Source organism: Corvus kubaryi, unplaced genomic scaffold, assembly GCF_017639235.1.
Source record: "Corvus kubaryi isolate FWS band 111438036 unplaced genomic scaffold, C.kubaryi_AGA036_p1.0 65275, whole genome shotgun sequence".
NCBI classification, from domain to species: domain Eukaryota; kingdom Metazoa; phylum Chordata; class Aves; order Passeriformes; family Corvidae; genus Corvus; species Corvus kubaryi.
Genome location: NW_024581882.1, coordinates 18,923 through 42,724, shown reverse-complemented (window position 1 = coordinate 42,724; position 23,802 = coordinate 18,923). Strand labels below are relative to the sequence as shown.

The 23,802-nt window shown below is 52.2% G+C and overlaps 3 protein-coding genes across 6 annotated transcripts; 1 reads left to right on the top strand and 2 right to left on the bottom strand.

Annotated features, from left to right (window-relative positions):
• Nucleotides 1-7,940: 7,940 nt before the first annotated feature.
• Nucleotides 7,941-12,174, bottom strand: LOC121673186 (dnaJ homolog subfamily B member 13-like). 4 transcript variants are annotated; one of them, XM_042046283.1, is made up of 8 exons: nt 12,016-12,174; nt 11,306-11,409; nt 10,904-11,065; nt 10,347-10,504; nt 9,480-9,593; nt 8,675-8,788; nt 8,512-8,588; nt 7,941-8,156 (listed from the first exon to the last, which is right to left on the bottom strand). In XM_042046283.1, exons 1-8 carry the CDS (start codon nt 12,081-12,083, stop codon nt 8,003-8,005), a joined length of 951 nt encoding a protein of 316 aa, XP_041902217.1. In that variant the 5' UTR covers nt 12,084-12,174; the 3' UTR covers nt 7,941-8,002. The 4 variants fall into 4 exon arrangements, with proteins under 4 accessions (XP_041902217.1, XP_041902220.1, XP_041902218.1 ...); XM_042046286.1 differs by lacking the exon at nt 12,016-12,174 and adding an exon at nt 11,929-12,007; XM_042046284.1 differs by having other exon boundaries at nt 8,043-8,175.
• An 88-nt stretch (nt 12,175-12,262) lies between these two features.
• Nucleotides 12,263-22,425, bottom strand: LOC121673185 (proteasomal ATPase-associated factor 1). Its single transcript, XM_042046282.1, has 12 exons — nt 22,276-22,425; nt 22,161-22,201; nt 21,630-21,733; nt 21,181-21,270; nt 17,306-17,404; nt 16,488-16,638; nt 15,279-15,473; nt 14,854-14,945; nt 14,472-14,587; nt 13,802-13,884; nt 13,475-13,557; nt 12,263-12,664 (listed from the first exon to the last, which is right to left on the bottom strand). Exons 1-12 carry the CDS (start codon nt 22,320-22,322, stop codon nt 12,587-12,589), a joined length of 1,179 nt encoding a protein of 392 aa, XP_041902216.1. The 5' UTR covers nt 22,323-22,425; the 3' UTR covers nt 12,263-12,586.
• LOC121673188 (cytochrome c oxidase assembly factor 4 homolog, mitochondrial-like) lies at nt 22,395-23,053 on the top strand. Its single transcript, XM_042046287.1, has 2 exons — nt 22,395-22,485; nt 22,687-23,053. Exon 2 carries the CDS (start codon nt 22,693-22,695, stop codon nt 22,939-22,941), a length of 249 nt encoding a protein of 82 aa, XP_041902221.1. The 5' UTR covers nt 22,395-22,485; nt 22,687-22,692; the 3' UTR covers nt 22,942-23,053.
• The last annotated feature ends 749 nt before the right edge of the window (nt 23,054-23,802 follow it).

The following is a 23,802-nucleotide window of genomic DNA, read 5'->3' as shown; positions in this document are numbered from 1 at the left end:
TGGCGATGGTTCCCCTGTGTCCCCCCTTCCAGAGGGAATGACTGCTCTTTGTGACCAGGCTTGTGTTACACCAGGCTCTGCAGCTCCAGGACCATGAGCCTGGAGAAGAAATGAAAGCAAGTTCTGCTTGAGGGAAACCCCTAGAACCTGGGTGGCTGTTTCTTTCTTTTTAACATGAAATTACTAATTTCCTTCAGTATGGAAACTGAGATGGCAACAGAAAACACAGCCACTGAATCAGCTTGACTTATGAAAATCTTTAGTTACCCTTGCCACATCGATGTGTTGTGATACACTAAACAAAAGGTTTTGGGCTTGAATAGAAGAGAACGTGGGCCACAAACCCAAACACACAGAATAAAAACTGCAGGATTTCTCATGGAGCAATGCTCCTGATCCCCACTCCTTTTGCTGATGCTGCAGCAGCTCCAGCTGCTCCATATCCCACATCACACCCGCAGCAGATGAAATCTGTCATGTGCTGCAGCTCCTCTGTGGCTGGATGGGTCCAGAATGTGTAATAATTTAATTCTGCCCACTTTTCCCTCGGTAGGACACTATATAACTCCCTCACTGCACTGCTGAGTTTCACAAAGCCCTCAGTTACCTCGGAGGCTCCTGAAACCTGGCTGAAATTCCCATCAAAAGTTCCTGCAGGGAGAAACAAATCAACAGGCAGACAGGCAAGCCCACCTCCATGAGCAAAGCAAAATAAATCCCACGGCAGGACTGGCGCAGCGCACGCAAACAGCTCCGAAGGCCAGCCTGGAGGAGACCCAAAGCCCTGCAACAAGGCACGGCCACCCCTTTCCTGTGAAACAACCACTCCTGCGCTTCCAGAGGGAGGCCCTGGGGTTGCTGTGGACAAGAGTCGAGCAGCCTGGAAGGAAATTGCCTCCTTGTTCCCTCCTGACAGGGAGTTAACCTCGGGGAGCATCCAGCTGAAAGCTGTGTGTTTGGAACACGCTCCGTTCTGCTAAGAAAGCACCCACGGGAGGACATCTTTCCTGCAGCTTGGGGCAGTCCCAGCAGCCCGACGGAACACGACGGCTGTGATATAGAAAAGATCCCAGAGGAAAAGATGGCTCGTGCTGCTCTCCCTGCCCACTGACACGCGGCACCGAGCTTCTCCTCGGGCTCCTGGGCGTTCCCAAGATTTTGTAGCACACCAAGCAGAGAGACAGCAAACAATTACTTTGCTGTGTGATGCCAGTTTATCTGTAATGCATCTAATTCTCTGAGTGTCCTCGTTTCTTTTTCCCCAGGAAGGAAGGAAGGGAGTTAGAGCCATGCTAGAAACCAGAGTGCGTGAAATGATTGAATTAGTGAGCAGTTTCAAAGTTCACTTCAGCAGAAGACTCACGGTGTTTGATCTTCCTTCCTCTGCCACCACTGGCAATAACCCCACTAGATTTGGTGGAAGCAGGAGCAGAGCTTCAGAGCTGACACCTCAAACAGCTCTGACCTAAGTTACCATGAGAAAATAGGGACAAGCCTATGGAAAACCAGATTTAACCCAGATTAAACTGAACAAAAGACATGGATTAACCAAAACACAGCAAAGCAGAGAGAAGTAAATGAAGGCATTGCACTGTGAATGCTGATGAAAATTAGGTAAGTTTTAGTCAAGTCTCACACAGGATATTTGAAAGCTTTGGCACTCCGTCTCTTGTTCTCCTGTGTGTTTTGATCAGCACCAATGTGACCTCTGGAAAAGCAGTCTCAGGATGTCCCAGTCAGGCTCAGGGATTCATTCTCAAGAATTTCAGTTCTTCTCCCTGCAGATGCAGCAGGCAGCTGTGGGCTCCCAGATGATGCGAGGCTGTTCACTGACAGCCCTACCATGGAATTGTCTGCTCTCAAAGATAACATCCACTTCTTCAAGCAGAGCAGGAAAGCAAAACAGAGGGGTCTTCAAGGAGAAGGATGTGGATCATCTCCCCAAAAAAACTGTCATATGTCACCAGGACAGACAGATAATTTTTTTAAGGGGAAAAGGCAGCAATTTCAGCATTACGACAGCTCCTGAGGCAAATGTCCTGGAGTGTACTCGAGGAACAAAAGAGGAAGCAGAAACTAGGAGGTGACTTTTGGATTAGCATTTTGGGTTTGAAAAAAACCTCACCAGCAGGTTCATTATCTCCTGCCCTGTCTGGTGGCAGCCACTTCCTTAGCTGGCTGTCCAAGATGTAAAAAAAAATTCAGGGAAACAGTGTGATTTTCCTGGCATTTAAACTATTTGGGGTTTGTGTTTTCTGAGCTATCTGGATTAGATAACAACCCTATCTCAGACTTGTCATTGCTGCTCTCTCTGCTTTGGGCAGCTCTGCTCTGTGTCCTGGCAGGGTGATGTGTTTCCTGACCCAATTTACATATACCACGTTGTTTAATAAACATTTAAAATTGTATTTTTGTATTTCCTCCTGCCAGTGTTGAAATGGATATGCCTCTTCTGAATGACAGACCCACACAGCCTTGAATTATCTGGGGCCTTGTTGACCCATTCCTTGCTGATCCAGAGGCTTTTCCTCTCAGCTCGATGGAACCTTTTGTTGTTAGAAGCAACCTGACTGGGCAGAGTTTTGTCGAGGAAAAGTGCCCTGAAGAGAATGTGGTCCCACCACCTTTTGGTGGCTTATTTCTAAATAAAACCTTTGGGGCTCACAGGCACTGCAGTCGAAACTCCAGAGCAGGGAAGGGGTTTGCCAGTGGTGTCCCTGAGCCCTGGCTCCGGCTGCCCAGGGGCTGGGCTTGTACCCAGCAAGGGGGTCAAGGAGTGAACAGCCTGGAATTTCACAGCAGTCTGTGAACGGGGACTCGAACAGATAAGCCAAGCCCTCTGCGTCCCTGGGGCTGGCAGGGAGATGCTCTAAGAAAAGGCTTCTGAAAGCAGCAGCCAGGAAGAGTTTGTGTGTTTGCAAATTGCCTCCAAGCCTTGTTAATCCCTGCTCAAATACGGAGCTTTGTAAATTGATCCTTCCTTTCTCACCAGCCTCGCTGGTCTGGTGTAAAGCAGAGCTCTTCTTAGGCAGGGCTTAAAGAGCAGAAGCAAAACGCAGCAGGACTTTCAGAGAAACACCAGCTTTCAGGGCTTCACCCTAAATCCAGTATTCCCCTCTGGACGTGTGCTGATCCCAGCTCGAGAAATTGGTGATTTGAAACAGAATCGCAGAAAACAATTGAAACGTGAACAATGCAGAGCCTATTGTTACTCACCCAGGAAGCACTGCGTGAAGTCACTCTGTCCCAGGGTATTTTTAAATAGCTCTTCAGTGGGTAGATGTTTTGGTTCTCTCAGGGGCTGCCTGAGATTCACCAGCAGTGTTAATTAGCTGCTGCTGAAGGCTGTGCAGTCTGCCATTCACCATTCAGGCTGTGGGCTCCATTTCTAGACTACCACACTGCCAGTGAAAACTCAGGGGCTATTTATAACGTCTTTAAATAGGCAAGTTTTCATGTTTCCGACCTCACTCTGTAAAGATAAGCTAAAAGGTTCGAGTTTCTGTCAAATCATGAAAATTTGCTTCTCAGTATGGCTTAAATGAATGCTTGCTACATTTTATTACTCCTATAAAATGTATCAGAAACAAGAGACAGATGTGAGCCCCCATGTACTCTCAAGATCAGAAAAATCTGTTTTTTTCAGGGTTTGGGGTTTTTCATAGAAAGCATCCCAGTAATAATAGCACATCATCCCCCAGGAACCTCGGGGAAGGAACAGATATGAGGCCGGCAGGCTCCGTTGTGGCTCCATCTGAACGATTTTGAGTCCAAACAGATTTTATTCCACAAACCTCCTGCTTCCAAGTGGCAAAGCGGAGCTGTGGCAGCCTCCAGCCAGCCTGGAAATTCATCCTGAGGAGCAAAGAGGGGGAAGAAAGCAAAGCAAAAAACCGCAGCATTACGTGGTGCAACCCCGAAGTCCTGAGCGAGCTGGAAAACCCTCACTGGCAGCGCTGAGCGGCAGTGAAATCCCTTATGGAGATGTGCCCTCTCCCGGCCTCCCCCGGAACGCCTGCAGGGACACAGGTGCACAAGAACCGCACAGAAAATCATTTCGGGATGCTTCAGGTGAAGCCGCTCAAGCAGCAGAGCAGACCCCTGTGACGGTGCTCAGCAGCGTGGCGGCATTTGGACACTGGCATAGCTAAAGAGCGAGTTAGAAAAGCAGAATGCATTTCTGGGATTTAATTCCTCGTTTGAACCTTCTATTTGCCACACAGAGAGATTTGGGAAGTTTTTAGAGCGGTAAAACAACTCATTACACCGACAATACACTGCAACTCTTTCCTCCCTTCAAGAGGAACCAAGTGTTCATTCCCAGTGTAAAATTATCAGTTCTTGCAGATCATATGGACATGGAGCAACAAAAATATCTTCACTACTTAGCTCCTTTTGCTATTTCCATCCTGTTATTTTTTCACTGAGAATTTTGACTGCTTTTCAGCAACTTTCTCTTTTTAATTATGGAATATATTTTTTTGCAAAGTGTAATAGACAAGGAACATTTTGGAGGAAAAGTCTGAGGTAATCTATCGGGGACAAAATGAATAGTTTGGGCATAAAATCTGAGCTGATCTGTAGGGAAGTGAATGAGCATTTTGAGGTAAAAATGAGGTAGTCAGTGGTGGCCATGTAGGGAAACTTTTGGGAGTAAACTTCAGATAGTGTAGAGAGTAGAGAATTAATATTTTTAGGTAAAAATGAGGTAATCAGAAAGGGACAGATAGGGAAAAATTTAGGGGCATAAATGTGAGGTAATATCCATGGTGGGGAATGAATATTTTGAGGTAAACTGAGGTGATCAGTAGTAGAGAGATAGGGAAAATTTTGGGATAAAACTTGAGTAGCTCTGTAAAGCTACAATGAATATTTTGGAGGGAAAATCTTATGTAATCTGGAGGGGAGAGAATGAACATTTGGGGGATAAGGTAGTTAATTATGGGGTCTCTTGGTCATAAAATGTACATCAAAGAAAGTGATTTGAGCTAGGGGGGAATGGGGGGCCCTTGGGGTTTGCCTGTTGATGGTTTTGGGGTGCTCTCTGATGTTTTGGAAGAGGTTCTGTGGCACAGCTGCAATGACAAGCAATACATAGAGCATCAGTGTCTATTTTTTTTTTTTTTTTTTAAATCTTCCCCATCAGCTGTAAAAGCTTCTTGCTTTGGGATTCATTTCTCCTCCCAGCACGAGCAGGAGCAAACCCTTGCATTGATTTGTCCCGCAGCAGAGAGAGGTCGTGGGAATTTTCAAGTAATTTCTCACTGACCAGACTGGCAGAGCAAAAGCCCAAAGTGTTCTTCTCTTAAGTGGGTGTTTTTCACTATGAGCTGGGTCTCACTGCCCTCTCACGGCTGGATCATCCACATGCAGCCCACTCCAGTGAGTGTCATCTTCCTCAGGTTCTTGCATGAAATTCCCAGTCAGAATGTTCTGGCCAGCATCTTTTAACTCCAGTCAGCCTGGAATGCTCGATTAACTTTCCTTTCTTAGCTCCCATCATTTGTACAAACCCAGTGGAGCACCAGCCAGGCTGGAAAATCTCCCTGAGGTCTCTATTGGAGAGTGGGAGAAATGTCTGTCCTGGCTGGGGTGTCCTTGGTGGGCAGAGAAATCTGATATTGCAATGCAATTGGGAATGGGATGGTCTGACAAGGCATGAACAGATTTCTGTGCTCTGGAGTGCCTTAAAACCTTTCCCTGTCAGGTTTTAATGGGTTTCTCCTCAAGATTTCCTGTGGTCCAGCATCCCTGGTGTCCCTTATTTTATCCAAAGTACAATGGTAAAGGATTGAATAACTGACAAGTGGGATCTGGATGAAAATGGTTCTGATAAAATCAGGCAAAGAATACAGTAAGAGAAAAGAGCATCCTTTCAATAGGTAGGGATGAAAATGCTGGGAAAGGGCACTTTTATATTTGACTTGGTGTCACTTCTCAGGGACAAAGCCCCACAGTGAGCACTCAGAGCAGAGGTGGGAAAGCCGGGAGCCTTCGAGCTCCTCATTTAATTTTCCTTTCCCGGGGAATGAGCGCGGCATCCCGGCCCGGTGCTGCCGCCCTGTGGACACCGTGGGGCACTGCAGGTCCGCATGGAAGCGACCCTCGAGGCTCCGCCATCCGATCCTTTGGGATCGTGGAGTTGCGGTGTTCGGGGATCCAAGAGCTGTCTCCCTTTGGAGCCATTTTAAAGGTATGATCCTAGAACATTTGGGAGGCTATCTGCAGAATTCCAGAGTTTGTAGCTGGATCTCACGCCAAGTGCAGCAGGCGGGCGGGGATTCTGACCCGTCCCGCCCAATGCCTTCTGCTCAGCCGGGCTGAGCTGTTGCTGGCTCAGGTTTTCCAGGGAACTGCAGACCACCGAGGACCGATGCTCTGGGAAGCAGGGGCTGGACTTTGCAAAGCCGAGGTGAACTTTGTAAGAAAGCGGGAAGGGATTTGGGCAGAGCGGGGAATGAACGCGGTCCCCGCCGGTGCCGCGGCCGGGACTCGAGCGGGGCTTTGCGCACCCGGTGCTGCCGCCCTGTGGGGAGCGTGGGCACTGCAGGCCCCGGCGCCGCGAGGGGCCCCGGAGGCTCCGCCGGGCGGGGCCTCAGCAAAGAACGCGTCCCAAAGCCTCCCCCCCTCACCGATACTGTGGGTGTGGGGTCATTCACAAGGACTCGGGGCTCCTCTTTTCCTCTCTGCTGGGATTCACTCCCTGGGAATGACATTTCTGACAGCCTGGTCCTCCCTCTATCTGCTGGAAAAGGGTAGAGGTGAATTCCAGAGTTCCTTTGGGATAATGGAGTTGTGGTGGTTGGGGATCAGGACAACGACAGGTTTATATCCCATAGAATTGGCTATTTATAACCCTCTTCCTCACAGCCCCACTGACGTCCTTCTGGGAGACTTGACGGAATTCCCTGGAATTCAGCTGATTTTACCCACCCTGAGGTGAGGCTCCAGTTGACACTTTAAAGCAGAAGAAGGTGGTGGCCAGACATGTTCCTGGCTTGTGGTGAAGCAGATGCTTCCTTCATCCAGGATGGCCTCACTGGTCTCTCCAAAGGGTCCCACAACCTCACTGTGGTGACTAAACCCCAACTATCCCAACCCGTGTTGGCTTTGGGATGGGGATATCCCTGGCACATTCCCTGCAGCACTGCTTTTCCCAGCACAGCTTCATCCCATCCTTCCTGGGGCCGGGCTCCTGGAATGGGGGGTTTGTGTTGTACAAGCAGTGCAGCACTGCAGGCCCTCCAGCCCCTCTCACCAGCCCAGCCAGGCTCAGCATCTTAATTGGCTGAATTATCTTAATTGCCCACGTGCTGGGAAGCAGCCATGCCAATTCCAGAGAGAGTGAAGAAGGAACAACACTGTTTGAGGAGAAACATAAGAGAACGGAGGTTTCCAGAGAGGAGTTTTTAGGGAGAAAGAAGAAAGTGTTTCTAGGTTTTCCAGCTGGGAAGAGCAGCACTTTCCGGGGGCAGTGGTGTGGGCAGGCAGGAGCAAGCCAGCTGATGTGGCAATTCCCATCATTCCTTACTGGCACCTCCAATAAACCACCCCTGTGGGGTCTGATCGCAGCGGGGTCAGGGTTCCCTCCCCTTTTTAGGGCATTCTCCCAGCCCTGGAGTGCCACTGGAAAAGGCAACACAAGCGTTACCTGACGTCTTCCCTGTGCTGTCAGGGCTCAGCTTTAGCAGGGACAGACTCTGGGAGTAGGAAAATAAAGCACCGAGGCCAGTGGGTGGGGTCCTGGCCATGGGTGCCTCCCTCCATCGCCCCCAAATCCTCTCTCGGCCTCCCCACGGCTGCAGAGCTGCTGCTGCAGGGTGGGAGCTGGAGAGCAGAGACCACAAAGCCAGCTGGAGCCAGGCCAGGCCTCAGGGCTGTTGGTTTAGGGTGACGCTTTAGGGTTCCCAGCGCTTGGAAGAACTTCTGCCCAGTCCCAGTACTGGCTCCAAAGCTTTATTGGGGGGATAAAGGAGGGGGGAGAGGGGCAAGGTCACTGTCCCTAGGGCAGGAGGATGCGTTTCAAGAGCGTTTTCGCCTCAGGGCTGAGCCTCTTGGGGAAGCAGATGTCAAAGTAGATGTAGAGGTCTCCCTTGCGCTGGGGGTCCTGGAGCAGTGGCATTCCCTCCCCTGGCACCATTTTACAGTACTTGGGGCTGCCAAGCAAAGAAGAGGCTGAGAGGAGCCTAGGGATGATCCCAACACGGGAGCCATGAGCCCCACCTGCAGAGCCCCACGTGGGTTTCTCAGGTTATTTCCTCCTCCAGCTTCATCCAGGGGCCTGTCCTCCTCTTCCAGGCTCCAGCATCCCCCTCATCCACCCACGCCCAGCCCTCTCCTTGCCTCTGCTCCCAGCAACATGGCCCCAGACCAGAAGAGTTGCCCACTGTGGGCATCATCCTCCTCCTGCAGCCCCAAACCTGCTGGAAAAGGTTTTGGAGCACCCCAGTGCCGAGGAGGTTCCTCCCAAGTGCCCGCTCTCCTCTGAGCCCCGTTTCCCCCAGCACTTACTGCACAATGTCGTTGATGGGGATGTTCAGCAGCCTCCCATCCAGTGTCCACACATCCAGGGTGCATCCAGTCAGCGCCTGCCGGGCATGGAGTGGCACCAGGAGCTGCTGCTGCAGCCCCAGAGCCCAAAGGTGAAGGTCTGTCCCCTCACTTGGCTCTTTACCTTTCCCAGGGGGATTGTGGCAACATAAAGGAGGTTGTTGTCGATTCTTTTAAACTTTGGGTGAAGCTTCTCTTGGACAACAAAGGTGATGTCAGCTGGAATGATGTTTGGGCCCTAAAATTGAGGGGAAAAAGATCATAGAATCATGGAATCCCAGGATGGTTTGGGTTGGAAGGGACATTAAAACTCATCCAGTTCCGCCCCCTGCCATGGGCAGGGACACCTTCCACTAGACCAGGTTGCCCCAAGCCACATCCAACCTGTCCTTGGAAACCTGGAAATTATTTTATAGAGGGAAAGCTGACACAAATTGCTGCTCTTTTGTTGCTGTTTTCAGCTGGCTAGAGAGAGGGCAAAGGTGTTTTCTTCCCTTAAGAGAAAAAGGAGTCTTTTCTCCAAGACTCCTGCTCAGCCAAGGACAAATCCAAAACTGTCTTTCTGCCAGGAAGAAAATCACCCCTTTCAATTATTTTTCTTCAACCTGTTCTAAGGAAAATCCAGGCAGGAATGGCTCCTCAGAGTGCTTCTGAGCACAGTAATGCTGAGTCTCTCTGTTGGTCATGCTGCTGAGTGCCCTCAGCAATGGGAAACCAGAGCTTCATACCATGGAAGAACTTTTTTCCATGGAGGGGGCAAAGCACTGGAACAGCTGCCCAGGGAGGGCATGGAATCTCCCTCTCTGGAGACATCCCAAACCCATCTGGATGAGTTCCTGCTCCAGGTGACCCTGCCTGGGCAGGGGGTTGGATTAGGAGGTCTCCAGAGGTCCCTTCCAAAGCTGACTATTCTGTGATTCTGTGCTTACCTGGTCTCCTTCCTTCTCGAAGGTGATCCTGGTGCCCCGCTTCCATCCCGGCTGCACGTCAATCGTTAGGATCTTATCCCTGATGGTGCTTGTTTGCCCATCCTCGTTCATCACCTGGGGGTGCACAGCGAGGGGCCCAAAGAGGGAGGGTCAGGAGTGCTCTGCTCACCAGAGGAAAGGGCCAGGGCGGGTTGTACTCCACACCAGAGTGGCTGTGGGTACACACCAGGATCAGATCATAGAATCATGGGATCCTTTAGGTTGGAAAAGACCTCCAAGATCAGAGTCCAACTGTTCCCCCAGGACTGCCAAGGCCACCAAATCACATCCAAGTGCCACATCCACACAGCTTTAAATCCCTCCAGCAATGGGGGCTCCACCACTGCCCTGGGCAGCCTGTTCCAGTGCCTGATCACCCTTTCAGTGAAGAAATTTTCCCTAATACCCAACCTAAACCTCCCCTGTCACAACTTGAGGGTGTTTCCCATGTCCTAGAGCAGGAGAAGCTCAGGGCTGGATCCAGGAGACTGGGACAACAAGGGGGGGGGGACGCCGGTCACCAAGGGCACAAAAAGGAGTCACAAAGCAGTGTGAAAATGGAATGATGGGAGCCCAAAACACACTGAGCTCCTTCTCTACCCATCTCTGAGATCAGCCCTCACTTCCTACCAGCTCCCACATTGCCTCCAGTGCTGAATTCCCTTTGCCAAGGCAGGGGGGGGACATTGGTTCGGGTCCTTCTGGCTTTGGTGCTAATCCCTCCCTGTGACAAGCTCCTGGGACAGAGCCATCCCCAAATCCTCAGTGTCCCACACCGAGGGCAGAGCCCACCCCAAAATCCACCCCCTTCACCCCCACAGCCCCTACCCTGCGGGAGATCTTAATCTTCTTGGTGCAGCCATGGAACAGGTCCTCGAGGGACACGTAGAGATCCCGCACGATGGGGGGGTCCCGCTGCAGCGCCCCCCGGCCTCGGGGCCCTCCGAAGGGCAGCAGCACCTCCGAGCCATCCTCGGCAAAGAACTCTGTGTGAGGCAGCAGAGGGACAGCCCCTCACTCGGGTCAGAGATGGGGGGTCCTCCGGGGTCTTTACCTCCCTTCTTCTCCCGCCCGGAATCACCTGAAGTGGTTTTTCCCAGGAGTGTTTATGGCAACCTCGCCTCCCTAATCCCTCTTTTTGATGGGAATCGTCCCAGAAAGGGTCACAGGAGCAGCTGGGGAAAGCTGACAGCCTGAACATGCACCTCCAGGCCTCTCCCGCACGCAGGACTAGGGGAAGTCAGGATCTATATCCTCCAAGCACCGGAGGGAACTGAGTGGGCAGGGAAACATTCCTGGAAAGCTTAATGCTCTGAGGTGGCAGCTGCCATGGAATCATGGCAGTCACAGACAGACCCCAGCCACCCCCAAGTCTCCCAGCTTACCTGCAAAGGGGTTGTCCCCTCCAAAGAACTCCCTGAAGACTTTGTCAGGGTTGTTGTGGAACACATATCCGACGCTCCAAGGGTTGTCGCTCGCAAACTCCAAGGGGATGCCACCTTTGAGCCCCTCTTCGCCAAATTTGTCGTAGATGCCTTTCTTCATGGCTTAGGGAACAAGGAAGGTTTGGGAATTGAGGGAGAGCCCCAGCCTGCGATCTGGGTTTTGCTTGGGTGGAGGCTGGAGAAGAGGGTTCCCAGGAACAGCAGGGATGGACATGGGAGTGTGTGCCAGTTCCCAGCTGGGCTCTGGGTCTCAGAGCTGGTTCTGCCAGGGACCAGGAATTCACACCCCCTTCCAGCCCCTCCTGCCCCTCCAGTCAGTGGAAGGGGACACTCCCCACTTACGGTCGCTGAGCACATCGTAGGCCTCTGCCAGCTGCTGGAACCTCTTCGGCCCCCAGGGCTCCTTGCATTTCAATGGATGGTACCTCAGAGCCAGCTTCCGATAACTACGGATCACAGGATGTTTTGAGTTGGGAGGGGCTTTAAAACCCATCTAGGGACACCTTCCACTATCCCAGGCTGGACAGGGCTTCGAGTAACTTCCAGGCATGGGGCAGCCACAGTTTCTCTGATGAGCCTGTGCCGGGGCCTCATAATCCTCACAGGGAACAGTTCCTTCCCAATATCCCATCTATCCCTGCCCTCTGACAGGGGGAAGCCATTCCCCCTTGTCCCCAGTCCCTCCCCAGCTCTCCTGGAGCCCCTTTATGCCCTGCAAGGGGCTCTGAGGTCTCCCTGGAGCCTTCTCCTCTCCAGGTGAGCACCCCCAGCTCTCCCAGCCTGGCTCCAGAGCAGAGGGGCTCCAGCCCTCAGGGTACTGAAGGGAACAGCCCCCCACTGAAGGGGACAGCAGACACCCCATTCCCACATCCAGCCCGGGCTGCCCCCCCAAGCTGCCCAGACCCTTTTCCCCCCTCCCAGTCCCCACTGTGGGGCACAGGGGGAGGCGACGGACAGCCACTCACGGGGCCGCCCCGCTCCCGCCGCCACCCCCCGGGTCCCCATGTTTCCTCCCGGCCCGAGGGGAATCTCTGATGCTGGGGGTCCCTCACGCCTTCTTGATGTCGTCGGAGGTGGCGCCGCGGTCCAGCTCCAGCACAGCGTAGTAGTCCATGCCCATGGCGTCCCGTTGCTATAGCGACGAAAAGGCCTTCCGGTCGGCGCCGCGCGGGGCATTAAGGGAAACGTAGTTCTCCTTCTCACTTCCGCACTCTGCCGGGCCCCCCCAATCCTCTCCCCTCATTTCTTTTTCTTAAAAATCCCCAGATTTTCATGGAAACACATGTGTTAACACAGGTGTTATCAAAGCAGCGGCTTTATTTCACTCCATACTGTGATAGTCACTTTGACTGTGCCCCCTCTCCCCCTTTATTTATTTATTTCCCCCCACTACAAACAGCATTTTTTCAGCACTGGAAATAAAACCACAACATCATTGCAACAAAAGAGCCTCTCTAAATTAAAAACTAATCCCAGTTGTGTAGTAGGAAAAAATATGACCTGTTACTGTGTATGGAGCCTGGTCATCACAACAGCCTCAAACTTGTACACACACGTCCCAGGAAAATCAGCTTGGAAGAGCCTTTCCGACACGTTGCTCCATTATTTGGCTCCTTCAAACACTTAAAGGTCAGCAAGTTGGTATCTCCTCACTATCCCATCCCTGCAGCACGTGTAAATTTCCTTCTCCCAAGAAGCCACCTGAAGAAGGAAAAAAAAGCAGTATTTACACAAAGCGTTTCCCAAGTGACAGCTGCCAGTGAAATCCTCAGAGATGAGCTTTCCTTTTGGACTTTTGCAAAGGGAAGAGGAGGGGAATGGCTCCTGGAACAGCATTAGCAGGTTTTAAAGGACAGTTCCAGGTTTCACCAGAGCTTAGGGAGTAGGTGTGTCCTCACACAAGGGTTCTTCTATCAGATCCAAAGGGAAAATTAAGTGTGGCAAAACGTTTCTCCTGCTTTGAGTTGGGCAGTCAAACCCCGATCCCCCTGTGTTCATCTGAGGGGCTGTGTTGGGTAGGAGATGCACAGCTGGACTGTGGAGAAGGGCCAGGTTATAAACAAGGGCCCATTTCCAGGTTGAGAGTCCAGACCACACTCCCTGATCCAAGCAAGCACAGTGGGATGTCTGGAACGCACAGCAAGACCCAATTCCTGGCCCCAAATCCCCAGGGAACAAGAGGGGTCAGCAGCACTGGTTCTTTTACCCTCAGGATTGTCCCAGCACCCTAATTCCACACTTTTTATAGGAACACAGCTCTGCCAGAGCTGCTCCAACTCCACCATTCCACTCAGCTCCTGCACAATGGAGATAAAGCCAGGGAATTCCGCAGAGGATTGGTTTATGCAAAATATTAGGATTATTCAGTTAGAAAAAACAAAGATAAGCTCAATAGTCAACTGTGTGGAGGAACCTGCTGAGGTGAAAAACCTGAGCTAAGGGCAGCTGCCATCTGCCTGGCACCAGTTTTCCCTGCCCACTTTCTCCTCAGGGATGCCCCGTGTTCCTTACCTTGTACACGGGGTCGCAGTCGGCCTCAGTGAGATCCAGGACATAATCCAGGTCTTGCTGAACAATGAAGCAGGTGCCATCCCCTGCAAGGAAGGGCCAGCAGCCAATTAGTGAGACAAGCCACACTCTTCATTACAAACAGAAATGCTATTGGGAAAAGGCTCCAGTGGGTGAGACGTACCTTGGAGGCCCCGTTTTGGAGGGATATGAGGGATGTGGGGGGTGGAAATCCCAAACCAAAGGGGCAAGAGGACAATGCCCAAAGAGCACAAAGCTCCTTGATTTGATTACAGGATTTCCACGGGCACAAAACAGCCCTGGAATTACCTTGGCTGGCAATAAATCCATCTCGGTAGGGTAGCAGGGAAAGCACTGGTGCTCCTGACCTATGTATCACCTGGATTGGAGCACTAGGAAAAAGAGCAGAAACAAGGAATGAGGGTTGTTGTCCAGAGGAGCTGTGGTTGCCCCATCCCTGGAAGTGTCCGAGGCCAGGTTGGATGGGGCTTGGAGCAACCTGGGCTAGTGGAAGGTGTCCCTGCCCGTGGCAGGGGTGGAACTGGATGAACCTGAAGGCCCTTTCCAACCCAAATCATTCCATGATTCTTTCCTATGATACTGAGTTAGCAGGGAACACCAGTAAAACCCCACAGCTCAGTTCCAATCCCATGCTGGCATGAGGATCAGGGTGTCAGGATCCTACAAAGACATTTGCTTCACTCAAGCAAATGAAGCAAAGAAATGGGCTGTGTGGGAGGGGCGAATATTGATGTTAAGAAGTTTTCTGCCAAATTTATCTACACGTTTGTGTACAGAGATTATATAAATATAAAATTATACAGTTACATAACATCATACACACAGCACATCAACATAATGCAAGAGGCTCAGGAGCTCACGGTACAATGGGAAGTGGCACTGCCTGCCAGCACCCTCTGCCTGACTCTCTTTTCCAACCAAAACCCTGGTTGTTTGCCCCAGGCACTCACTCACTCACTTTGTGTTTCTCACATCCAGCTGGTAGATGTTCCCATCCTGAGTCCCTGCCAGAATGTAGGTGCTTGACAGGAATGTGCAGCAGTTGAAGGCGTCAGATCCAACATAGAGGAACACCTGAGGATTCGGGAACAAACCAAGTGTCAGACACATGGGACATCCAGGAGAGGGAAGCAGAACAGCTGCCACTGTTTATTTTTAAATACTGTCTTCCCTGTTCCCAAGTTAAATCCTGAGCCATTCTTACTCCTCATGTAAAAATCTATCCAGGAGAAAGGAGAGAGAGCATCCCTTTATTGCACCAGGCTTTGGCCTCTCCTCCAGTTTAGGTTTAACCTGGCTCAATTCCCCATCCCAGTGCTCTGGCAGTCCCAGATCCTTACTGGCTGCCTGCTCTGCAGTCCCACTCCTTGAAGCTTCTTGTCCTCTCGAGCCAGCAGCAGGATTTTCCCTTCTGTCCCGACCTCACGTTCACCTGACAAAAGGACAACAGGTAATGCCAACAGTGGCTACACAACAAATCTTGATGGGATCCAAACCCAACAGTTTGGATCACCCCTGCTGAATTGTGGCAACATTCCTCCAGACCCCAAGACACCAGAAAGGCCAGTAATCAAGCAGAACTCCGTGTTCATTACCCAAACTGCTAGATAGGGCTCAATTCCACCCAGGACTGGAGCGCTCTGTTCCTGTCCCAAGGTGGTAAAAGGGCATGGAGCAGCATTCCAGACACTTGGGATTACTGGTAACAAGCCTAAGCAGTTTGGGACAGGGAAACAAAGGGGAATTTTAAGGGAAAGCCCCTCACTGGGAGGTTTCTCAGGTGTGCCCAGGTTCAGGGAGTTGTCAGCAGTGCCCACGGCGACGCCGTTGATGGGAGAGCCACAGTCAGCGATGACGCCCAGGCAGGCAGATTTCCCACAGTCCCAGAGACGGGCAGTGCCGTCCCTGGAGCAGGACAGGACATTCCTTCCCCGATCCACGATGGCAGTGTCCAAAATACCTGCATGAAACCAAAGACTGAGTTCATACAGACATAAAAAGCACCCCATTTCCCAAGCTGAACTTGACCACTGGCTCCAGGCCACTGTCCCAGTGACAGCAGTCACACACCGACAAGTTGTGCCTCTAGAAAAAGGTGTCTGTGGAAGGCAGCAGCTCCCAGAAAACCCCACAGAGCGGAACCACCAGCTGGCACAGAGGGAAGACATTATCCATCATGTGATCAGCAACACCTCACCTCAGCACGAGCTGATGCCACACAAAATTAACCTCTAATCTGGGCAGAAAAGAGCCTGGCACTTTTAAATGTTCCCGTGTCCACCCCTGGATAATCCCAAAAGCAGCATTCCTGTTATCCAGCTACAGCAACATGCAAAGAGCAGTCTCTGCTGCCACTAAGATCCCTTAACTACTTTATTATACTGTGGGCTGTCAAATTCGGATCTGAAAAATGACAGTGTTTTTTTTAGCAGAGAACAGTCAGGTGGTCAGAAGATTTGATTGGCACTTTCCCTACAGAAACCAAAATGACAGGATAAGCCAAGCAAACAGACTGTGAGTGACTGGCAGCATCACTCTGACCAAGGTTCTGTCACACCACCTGGTTTGGTTAGGGGACACCTGTGCCAAAGCATTTTCAATGCACACAAATAGATTATAGAATGCCTTGGGTTGGAAGGGACCTTGAAGATCAAGTTCCAACCCCCAAATCACGTAAGAACAATGGCAGGTTTTGCACAAGATGGCTTTTTGAGTTAATCAAGTTTAGGGCAGCCAGCCATGGGGTTTATTAACCTCTCAATCAAGCCCAGCACCTTGTGGGACAGGGTAAGCCAGAGCCTGGACACAGCAGTTGGTGGCTCAGGGAAGAGAGAATTTGGGCCAGCATTTGGGGCATCTGATGCTACATTCCAGACATCAAACACAGAGTGCAGCAGGCTGGTGACCGAACATCAGCCCCGGCGTGCAAGGCAAGCACCCACACAGCAAATGAAGCATTTTAAGGGCTCTGTACCTCTTTTGTGACCTTTAAATGTTACTACACAGCTGGAATCTTCTGCTGACCAGATCTTTAGCTGGGCATCCATTCCCCCACTCAGAACCACGAGGCCCGATGGGAAAAACCTGCAACAATTCACATCATACACATGGCCTTCCAAAAGTCTCTGGAAAAACAAAGAACTACGTGCTAGTTCCATTGTCATCATCCTCGTGCCGAGCAGTTGTTGAGTTTTGACACTGGAAAACTTGGAAAAATTCTCACATGGGCAAAGGATTGAGCTCAAATCCTCTGGGTTTGCGTTGCTGGGATGGACTGGTCTGAATTTGGAGCAGTCAAAGAGGTGACTTTGGGCCTCCCTCTACCATTTGAGCAGCTAACTACATAGCAAAAGATACTACATTTGCTTCTAATTACAAGTTAAATGTCTTTATCCTCTGCCAAACAAGGAGCTGACAGGTCAAGCTCCACACGAAGGAGCTTTCCCCCTTTTCTGGGAAGGCCACAAGCCAGGATGGAGGTAATCCAGCACCGAAAGCTTTTTGTCCTCCCCTCTTCTCTCCTTCATAAGAAATTCATAAGTGCTTTTACCATGCAGGATAGGGGCTGTCAGTGACCTGTTATTCCTAAGCACCTCTCTGAGCAACATCCCCCTTGGGAGAAGCCACCTTTTCCAATAGATTTGACTTAAAGCCTCCAAGATGCCCAATTTCAATTAGCTTCTCACTAAGAAGCCAGATTCTTCACAGGGTGTGAACAGCCTGACCCATCATGGCCACAGGACTTCAGGAATGTCACAGACAACACAAAACATCCAAGCCAGATGCTCTTACTCTTATTTCTCCGTTCGCAGCCTGCCAGATTTTCATGGTCCCATCCGTGCTGGTAGACACACCAAGTCCTCCACCACTGGAAATATCAAGGCAGGTAATCTGCAGGAAGGTAAAAGCACCAAGAATTAGCTTTATATAATTCTGTATATAAGTATATCTGCTCAAGAGCCTAATTCTGTACGGGGGAGACCTGCTAAGTACACTCTCTGCCTGTGACTCTGCAAGGCAAGGAGAAAAAGGAATGCTCAGGGAGAAGCCTGCACAAGCAGCAGTTGTATTCCAGGTTTATCCCAGGTTGAAGAGAAATCTGGACTTTTCTAGCAGGTCCTGTAAACAGATGAGAAATAAGAAAAGAGCTCATGATAACTGGCCCAAATCACAAGCCACCGTTTGAGATATTTATGAAGCCAAATTCACAGCCTAAATTTGCTGAAACACTGAATCAAAACAAGTTCTTCATACAAGCTTGGGGCCCCTCAGAAGGAGGACACTGAGGGGCTGGCAGGAGGGGGCAGGAGGGGGCAGCCGGGGGGGGCAGGGTCGGGCTCTGCTCCCAGGGAACAGGGACAGGAGGAGAGGAAACGGCCTCAGGCTGGGCCAGGTTGGACATCAGGAGGAATTTCCTCATGGAAAGGGGTTTTAAACACTGGAAGGGGCTGCCCAGGGAGGTTTGGAGTCCCCATCCCCGGAGGTGTCCAAGGAAGGCCTGGACGTGGCACCCAGTGCTCTGGGCTGGGGACAAGGTGGGGATCAGCCACAGCTTGGACTCGATGGTCTCAGAGGTCTTTTCCAACATTAGGAATTCTGTGATTCTGTGAGTGGCATTTGCATTGCGTTTCTGAATTGCATTTGCAGGCTGCGGATGGGGAAAAAACGCTACAGTGCTAAAATCCATGGACAGGAATAAGAAGTGCAGATGCACCGTGAGAAAGAAGACCCTGTCCCGGCTCCAGCCAGGACACGGTTAAGTTTTCCAGCAGCAGGAGGGGCAGAGCCAGGAGCCGGATGTCCCCCGATCCCACCTCCCCGTGCGGCGGCGGCGGGAAAAACTCCCTTCTTTCCGGCTTTCCTTCTATCCGGGCGGGTCCCCGCGGTCGCTCCCTGTCCCATTGCTGTTCCCTGTGAGTTGTTGGCGCCTCAACCCCCGATCGCTGCCTGTGGTGCCTCCGGTTCCCCTCTCCAGCCTCCCGCGGGGGAGCGCAGGGAGCGAGCGGCGCGGGCCGTGCCCGTGGGAACGCTAAATTCGGGAATACCATTCCCAAACCACCACCGCCGAATCCGGCGCCCATCGTGCGGCACCAAGGCTCGAGATCACAACAGCTCTGCCCACAGCCGGTTGGAAGCAAGTTTGAGCTGAGTGTTTGGTGTGTGAGGTACAGCCGCAGGGCACGATGTGGCTTAGTCTGCCCTTAGTGGAGTGGTGCCTATACAGGTTTATAATTCCCTGTGTGGTCCTGATAACGCACTTTCACAGTTTAGGGAGATGGTTCAAGATTTTTATGTACGTGGGTTATGTGGTATCAACTTGTGACGTGATATACTACCTCCAGGAGACCATTAATAATCGTTCCCAGTCTGGGGGGGGAACAGGAGACGATGATTTCCACAAGCCTTTCATCTCCTTTTACTCCTTTAAGCCTCTTATAGCAGCTTTTGAGGATTCTGGACTCCCTCTGAATACTAAGGAAGGCATATTCCTGTTGCCGTGTCTGATATATCTCCTCACTCTGGTCTACATCATCTTCAGAGTCACAAAAGAGATTATTAAGAAATTCTTTCAGAGGTCGGATGATGATGAGTGGCACGGAAGGTGGGAGAAAATCGGCCAGGTTTTGAAGGAGTATTCATCTCCAGTGGTTTGGAAGTTCACCCCTGAACAAATACAGGACCCTGTTAAAGTGGCAGAATATCTGAAAGAGAAGCGCTGTGGTGGTTCCAGGGAGGAGCAACTTACTGCACTGTGCTGGGCCCTGGCTACTCTTTATCGGACACTGCTGGATACCAGCCAGTCCCCTCAGGAGAAAGAGGAGGAGGAGGAAGAGGAGGAGGAGGAGGAAAACAGACCAACAGGCACTGTAGCCACTCAAACTGCAGCTGCACCAGAGGAACAACCCATGCCAGGAGCAGTCGCTCCTAAACAGAACACACTCACATCCAGGCCCAAATTAGTTTGCTTAGTGAGGGATGAAGAGGAAACAGCGTCCTCAGAAGAGGAGGAAGAGGCAGAGCCAGAGATAATGAGCAAATCCCAGCGTAAGCTGCAAGAAATCCGACAACGATTCACCCGCCTTCCGGATCAGTCCCTACTGCTCTGGCTGTACGACTGCTGGTTTGCAGGGGCCAATGTGGATGTATTCCTAAACAGTTATGAAGCCACGCACCTGGGACCCCTGTCCCGGGATGTGGCCATTGACAGGAGGCTTGGGAGCGGGCCAGGAACTCTCAGCCTCTGGAGGCGACTCGTGTCAAGTGTGAGGCTGGCGTACACCGCGGACGAGGTGATCGTGTACCGGGACAGGTGGAACACCAAGCTGGAAGGTGTTCACTATCTGACAGAATTAACTATGGTGGACATACTCTACCGGAATACACGGAACACGCAGTTCCTCGACAATCCGGACGGAGCCTACTGCACCTGGCGCATTTGGGCGGAATTTAAAAAGAGTGCGCCACCGTTCTATGCCAAGGCGCTGTCATCCTTTACATGGGATAGGGACCTAAAGGTGCTGAAGTTAAAGGCCTACATCTGGGACTATAGACTGAAACCCTCTTCCCCTGCCACGGGACAGCTGTGTGGAAATACAGCCCAAGGAAAACAGAGCCTCCAGTGATGATCCCTGCACAATATGCCACGAGGAGCTAAGCAGAAACACATGTGAACTGGAGTGTGGGCATGAATTCCACAGGGAGTGCATCAGGACGTGGCTCCAGGAGCATTCCAGCACCTGCCCCATCTGCCGTGACTATGCTGTCTTTCCTACAGACGTCCCTCAGCGTCCTGCATGGAACAACTCAAAACGTTACAAAGCCAAGGCTTGGAAAAGATCAGTGTTTTAGAAGAGCTCCCAAAGAAAAGTGTTGAAGAGACCAAGGTCTTAAAGAACAGACTGGATTGATTTCATAAGGCTCAGAAGTACAAGTAAAAAAACGGCAGCAGGAGAAAAAAAACCCAAAAAACCAGAAGAATTTAAAAGTTTAAAAGAACACAGCTAAAAAACCCTGGATACCAATGAGAGGGATTGGAAGACCACTGATGACAAGGAAACACAGTATGATGGATATAAATATCTATCTTGAGACATTTAGGAGGGACAGCCTTTGATTAAGGGAATGATTCCTGTGCTTTTGTGTGTATAGTTGGGCAGTGTGGGATCTGGGCATGAGTAGATGGGATAGACTGAGGGGTGGGGAATGTCCTGGTTCTGGCCAGGAGAGGGTTAATTTTTACAGGAGCAGGGAGGGACACGGGATGGGATATTTGGGATATTCGGTGGTACCTTCTAGGGGTTCTGGGTTCCTTGTGGTTTCCCTGTCCTGTTTTGTTAATTAATATTGTTGCTACCGTTTATTTTCTTATTCCATTGCTGTTCTCAGTAAATTGTTCTTATCTCAGCCCCTGATCTTTGTCTTTTGTGCCTCCAATTCCCCTTTCCATCCTGCTGCAGGGGGAGGGGGGAAGGAGTGAGTGGCACGTGGTCCAGGGTATTTCAGTGGGAACGCTACTCCTAAACCACAAGATCCCAGTTCCATCTCCATTCCAGCCCCTCACACACGAATCCACACTCCAGGCCACCCCTCACTGCGAGGACACCACACACAGGGATGTGAGATTTACCAATCACACCCAGAGATTGCCACCTCACAAGGCTACTCACACTTTTCTGATGAATCCTACAAAAACTTGTGTATGGAGCCAGGAACTTTGTGGACACATTCTCGTGAGGACAAGAAATGAGGATGCTTTTCTAGAGAAGGAAAGAGAGGGGGAAGAAAGGAATTAGAAGTGCTGTTAGTCCTGAAACAGAGGTTGCCGAGGTAGAACCGTGACCTGGACCCAGCTGTAGGATCCCAGAGCCTGAAAACTGATGGATGGGTCAGTGTGGGGCTCATCTCCTCAGGATGCAGGTGGGAAGGGATGGCTGCTGCAGCCTGGCCAGCCACGGCCCTGTGGGATGGTAGGGACCAGCTCCAGGGCTCAGCGCAGCCGGAGGCTCGGGATGGCTGGGCGGGACTGTGCAGGTACTGGGTGACAGCTTAGGCCGTCAGAGTGGCTCCCCTTTATGCACGGGGTGGTCACCAACCCCTCTCCCCCCAGCCTTGGCACCTTGGTGACTTCCCCGACCACGAATCCCTCGGAGGCCACGATGTCTGGGACACCATCGGAGCTGAGCCCGCGCCGGGTGACACTGCCGTACAGGGTGGGCTTCCCTGGGGGACAGCAGCCGTCAGCCCCAGCACCCTCACAGCCCACGGGGACCCCAAACGTCCCCCACCCCTCCCAAGTCAGAGAGACCCCAACCACCCTCACCTCCTCCTCACCCACAAGGAACTCAAACACCCCCATGCCCTCCGAACCCACAGGACCTCCAAATGACCCCACCCCCTTTAAAACCGAAGGGACCCCCGAACCACCCCAGTCCCTTTTAAACAAGGGACCCCCAACCACTCGCACTCCCGTTTAAACCACAGGGCACCCCCACCCCACCAGCCCCTATTCCACAGGGTCCCCCAGCTACCCCCACCCGTTTCTGCACCACAGGCTTCTTAAACACCCCTCACCTCCAGAACCCTCTCGATCCTCCCCGATCCCCTCTTATCCCCACGGTTACCCCCGAGGCCTCTTCAAGCCACTCACCGGTGCTGCGGCAGCTCAGCCAGGCCTCGCCCTCGTCCCTGCTGCAGAGAGAAGCGGCCGTGAGCGGGGCAGGGACAGGGATAAGGACAGGGACAAAGAAAGGGACCCTTCCCACCTCAACGCCCGGCTCCAGTCGCTCTGGATCCGCAGCGTCGCCGCCATCTTTACCGGGGTAACTGCACCTACTTCCGCCTCCTTACTTCCCGTCGACCGTCGCGCGACCGGAACGGGAAGAAGCCCGCCAATCAACGAGCGCCGCCGCGGTCACGCCATGCCCCGGAAGTGCCGTGCCGGGCTTCCGCCTTAAAGGGGCCGCGCTGCGCTGGTACGGGGGGTGTTTATTGGGGGGGGGGGTCGGGGTCGTGGAGGGTGCTGGACATCTGTGGGGGAACGGGGACCCTCGGGAGGTGAAGGGTGGGGGTTGAGGAGGCGGTGGGCACCCGTGGCTGGGGTAAGGTGTACGGGGAGGGTGCACGGAGAGGCTGCTGAGCTCCCCAAAAGACACGGCCACCTCCCTCGTGCCCAGCTCTCCATGGCGAAGGCCGGGCACGCCTGGAGCCGCGCGGCGGCGGCGCAGGGCGAGGCTGAGGAGGGCGAGGATCCCCTGGACGCCATGATCGCGCGGACCGGCTGCCTGGAGCAGCACCGGCAGCTGCAGGAGTGCATGGCGGAGCGGCAGGACTGGCGGCACTGCCAGGAGCAGCTCCGCGCCTTCGGGGCCTGCATGGCCCGGCGGCAGCAGCGGGAGCGCGGAGCGAGCCCAGCCCAGCCCACGGACTGACAGCGCCCGGACTGCCCCACAGGAATGCGGGCGGCTGCGCCCTTCGCCCCGTTTCTGGTGCTGGGAAATCCGTGGGGAATTGTTGGGAAATTTAAATCTGGAATCTGTCGTCCCTCGGCTTCATCTGTGCCAGTGGGAGAACTGGAAGTTGGGGGGGGGGGGGGGGGGCGGGTTTGGAGGATACAGCGTCAAGCTGTGCCACGGTAGGTTCAGGCTGGACATCAGGAGGAATTTCTTACCGGAAGGGGGTGTTAAACATTGTCAGGGGCTGCCCAGGGAGGTTTAGAGTCCCCATCCCTGGAGGTGTCCAAGAAAAATGGGATGTGGCACTCACTGCTCTGGGCTGGTGACAAGGTGGGGATTGGGCACAGCTTGGGCTCAATGATTCCAGAGGTCATTTCCAGCCAAAATGATTCTGTGGTTGGGGACTTCTGGCCCAAAATACCCCAATCCAGGAGCATTCACAGCACTCAGGCTGAGTCTTGGCTCCAGAACAGTTCTCTGTGCCATCCTAAGGCTTTTGTCAGTAGTGATAACTTCATGTCCCACAGGATGGGATTTTTGGGGAGGGGATTTATCTCCTGGGAAGCCACAGAAAAATTTGGAATGGGAGAAAAATGGATTCTAATCTGACCACCACTTACTGGCAAATAAGCCAAGAGAAAGAGCACCCATGGCTTTTGCCAGAAGGAACATTCCAGGCTATTTGCCAGGGCTGTGGGTGCTGGGAATGCCGAGGGGCTGGGTTCCAGCACTGCTGGCCAAAAATCACAGCGGGCATGGAAGCACAAGCAACACCTGGACAGCCCCGGTTTGGGGGAGAGTGTAAATGAATGAGTTACTTTCTGTCTTTTTCACGAG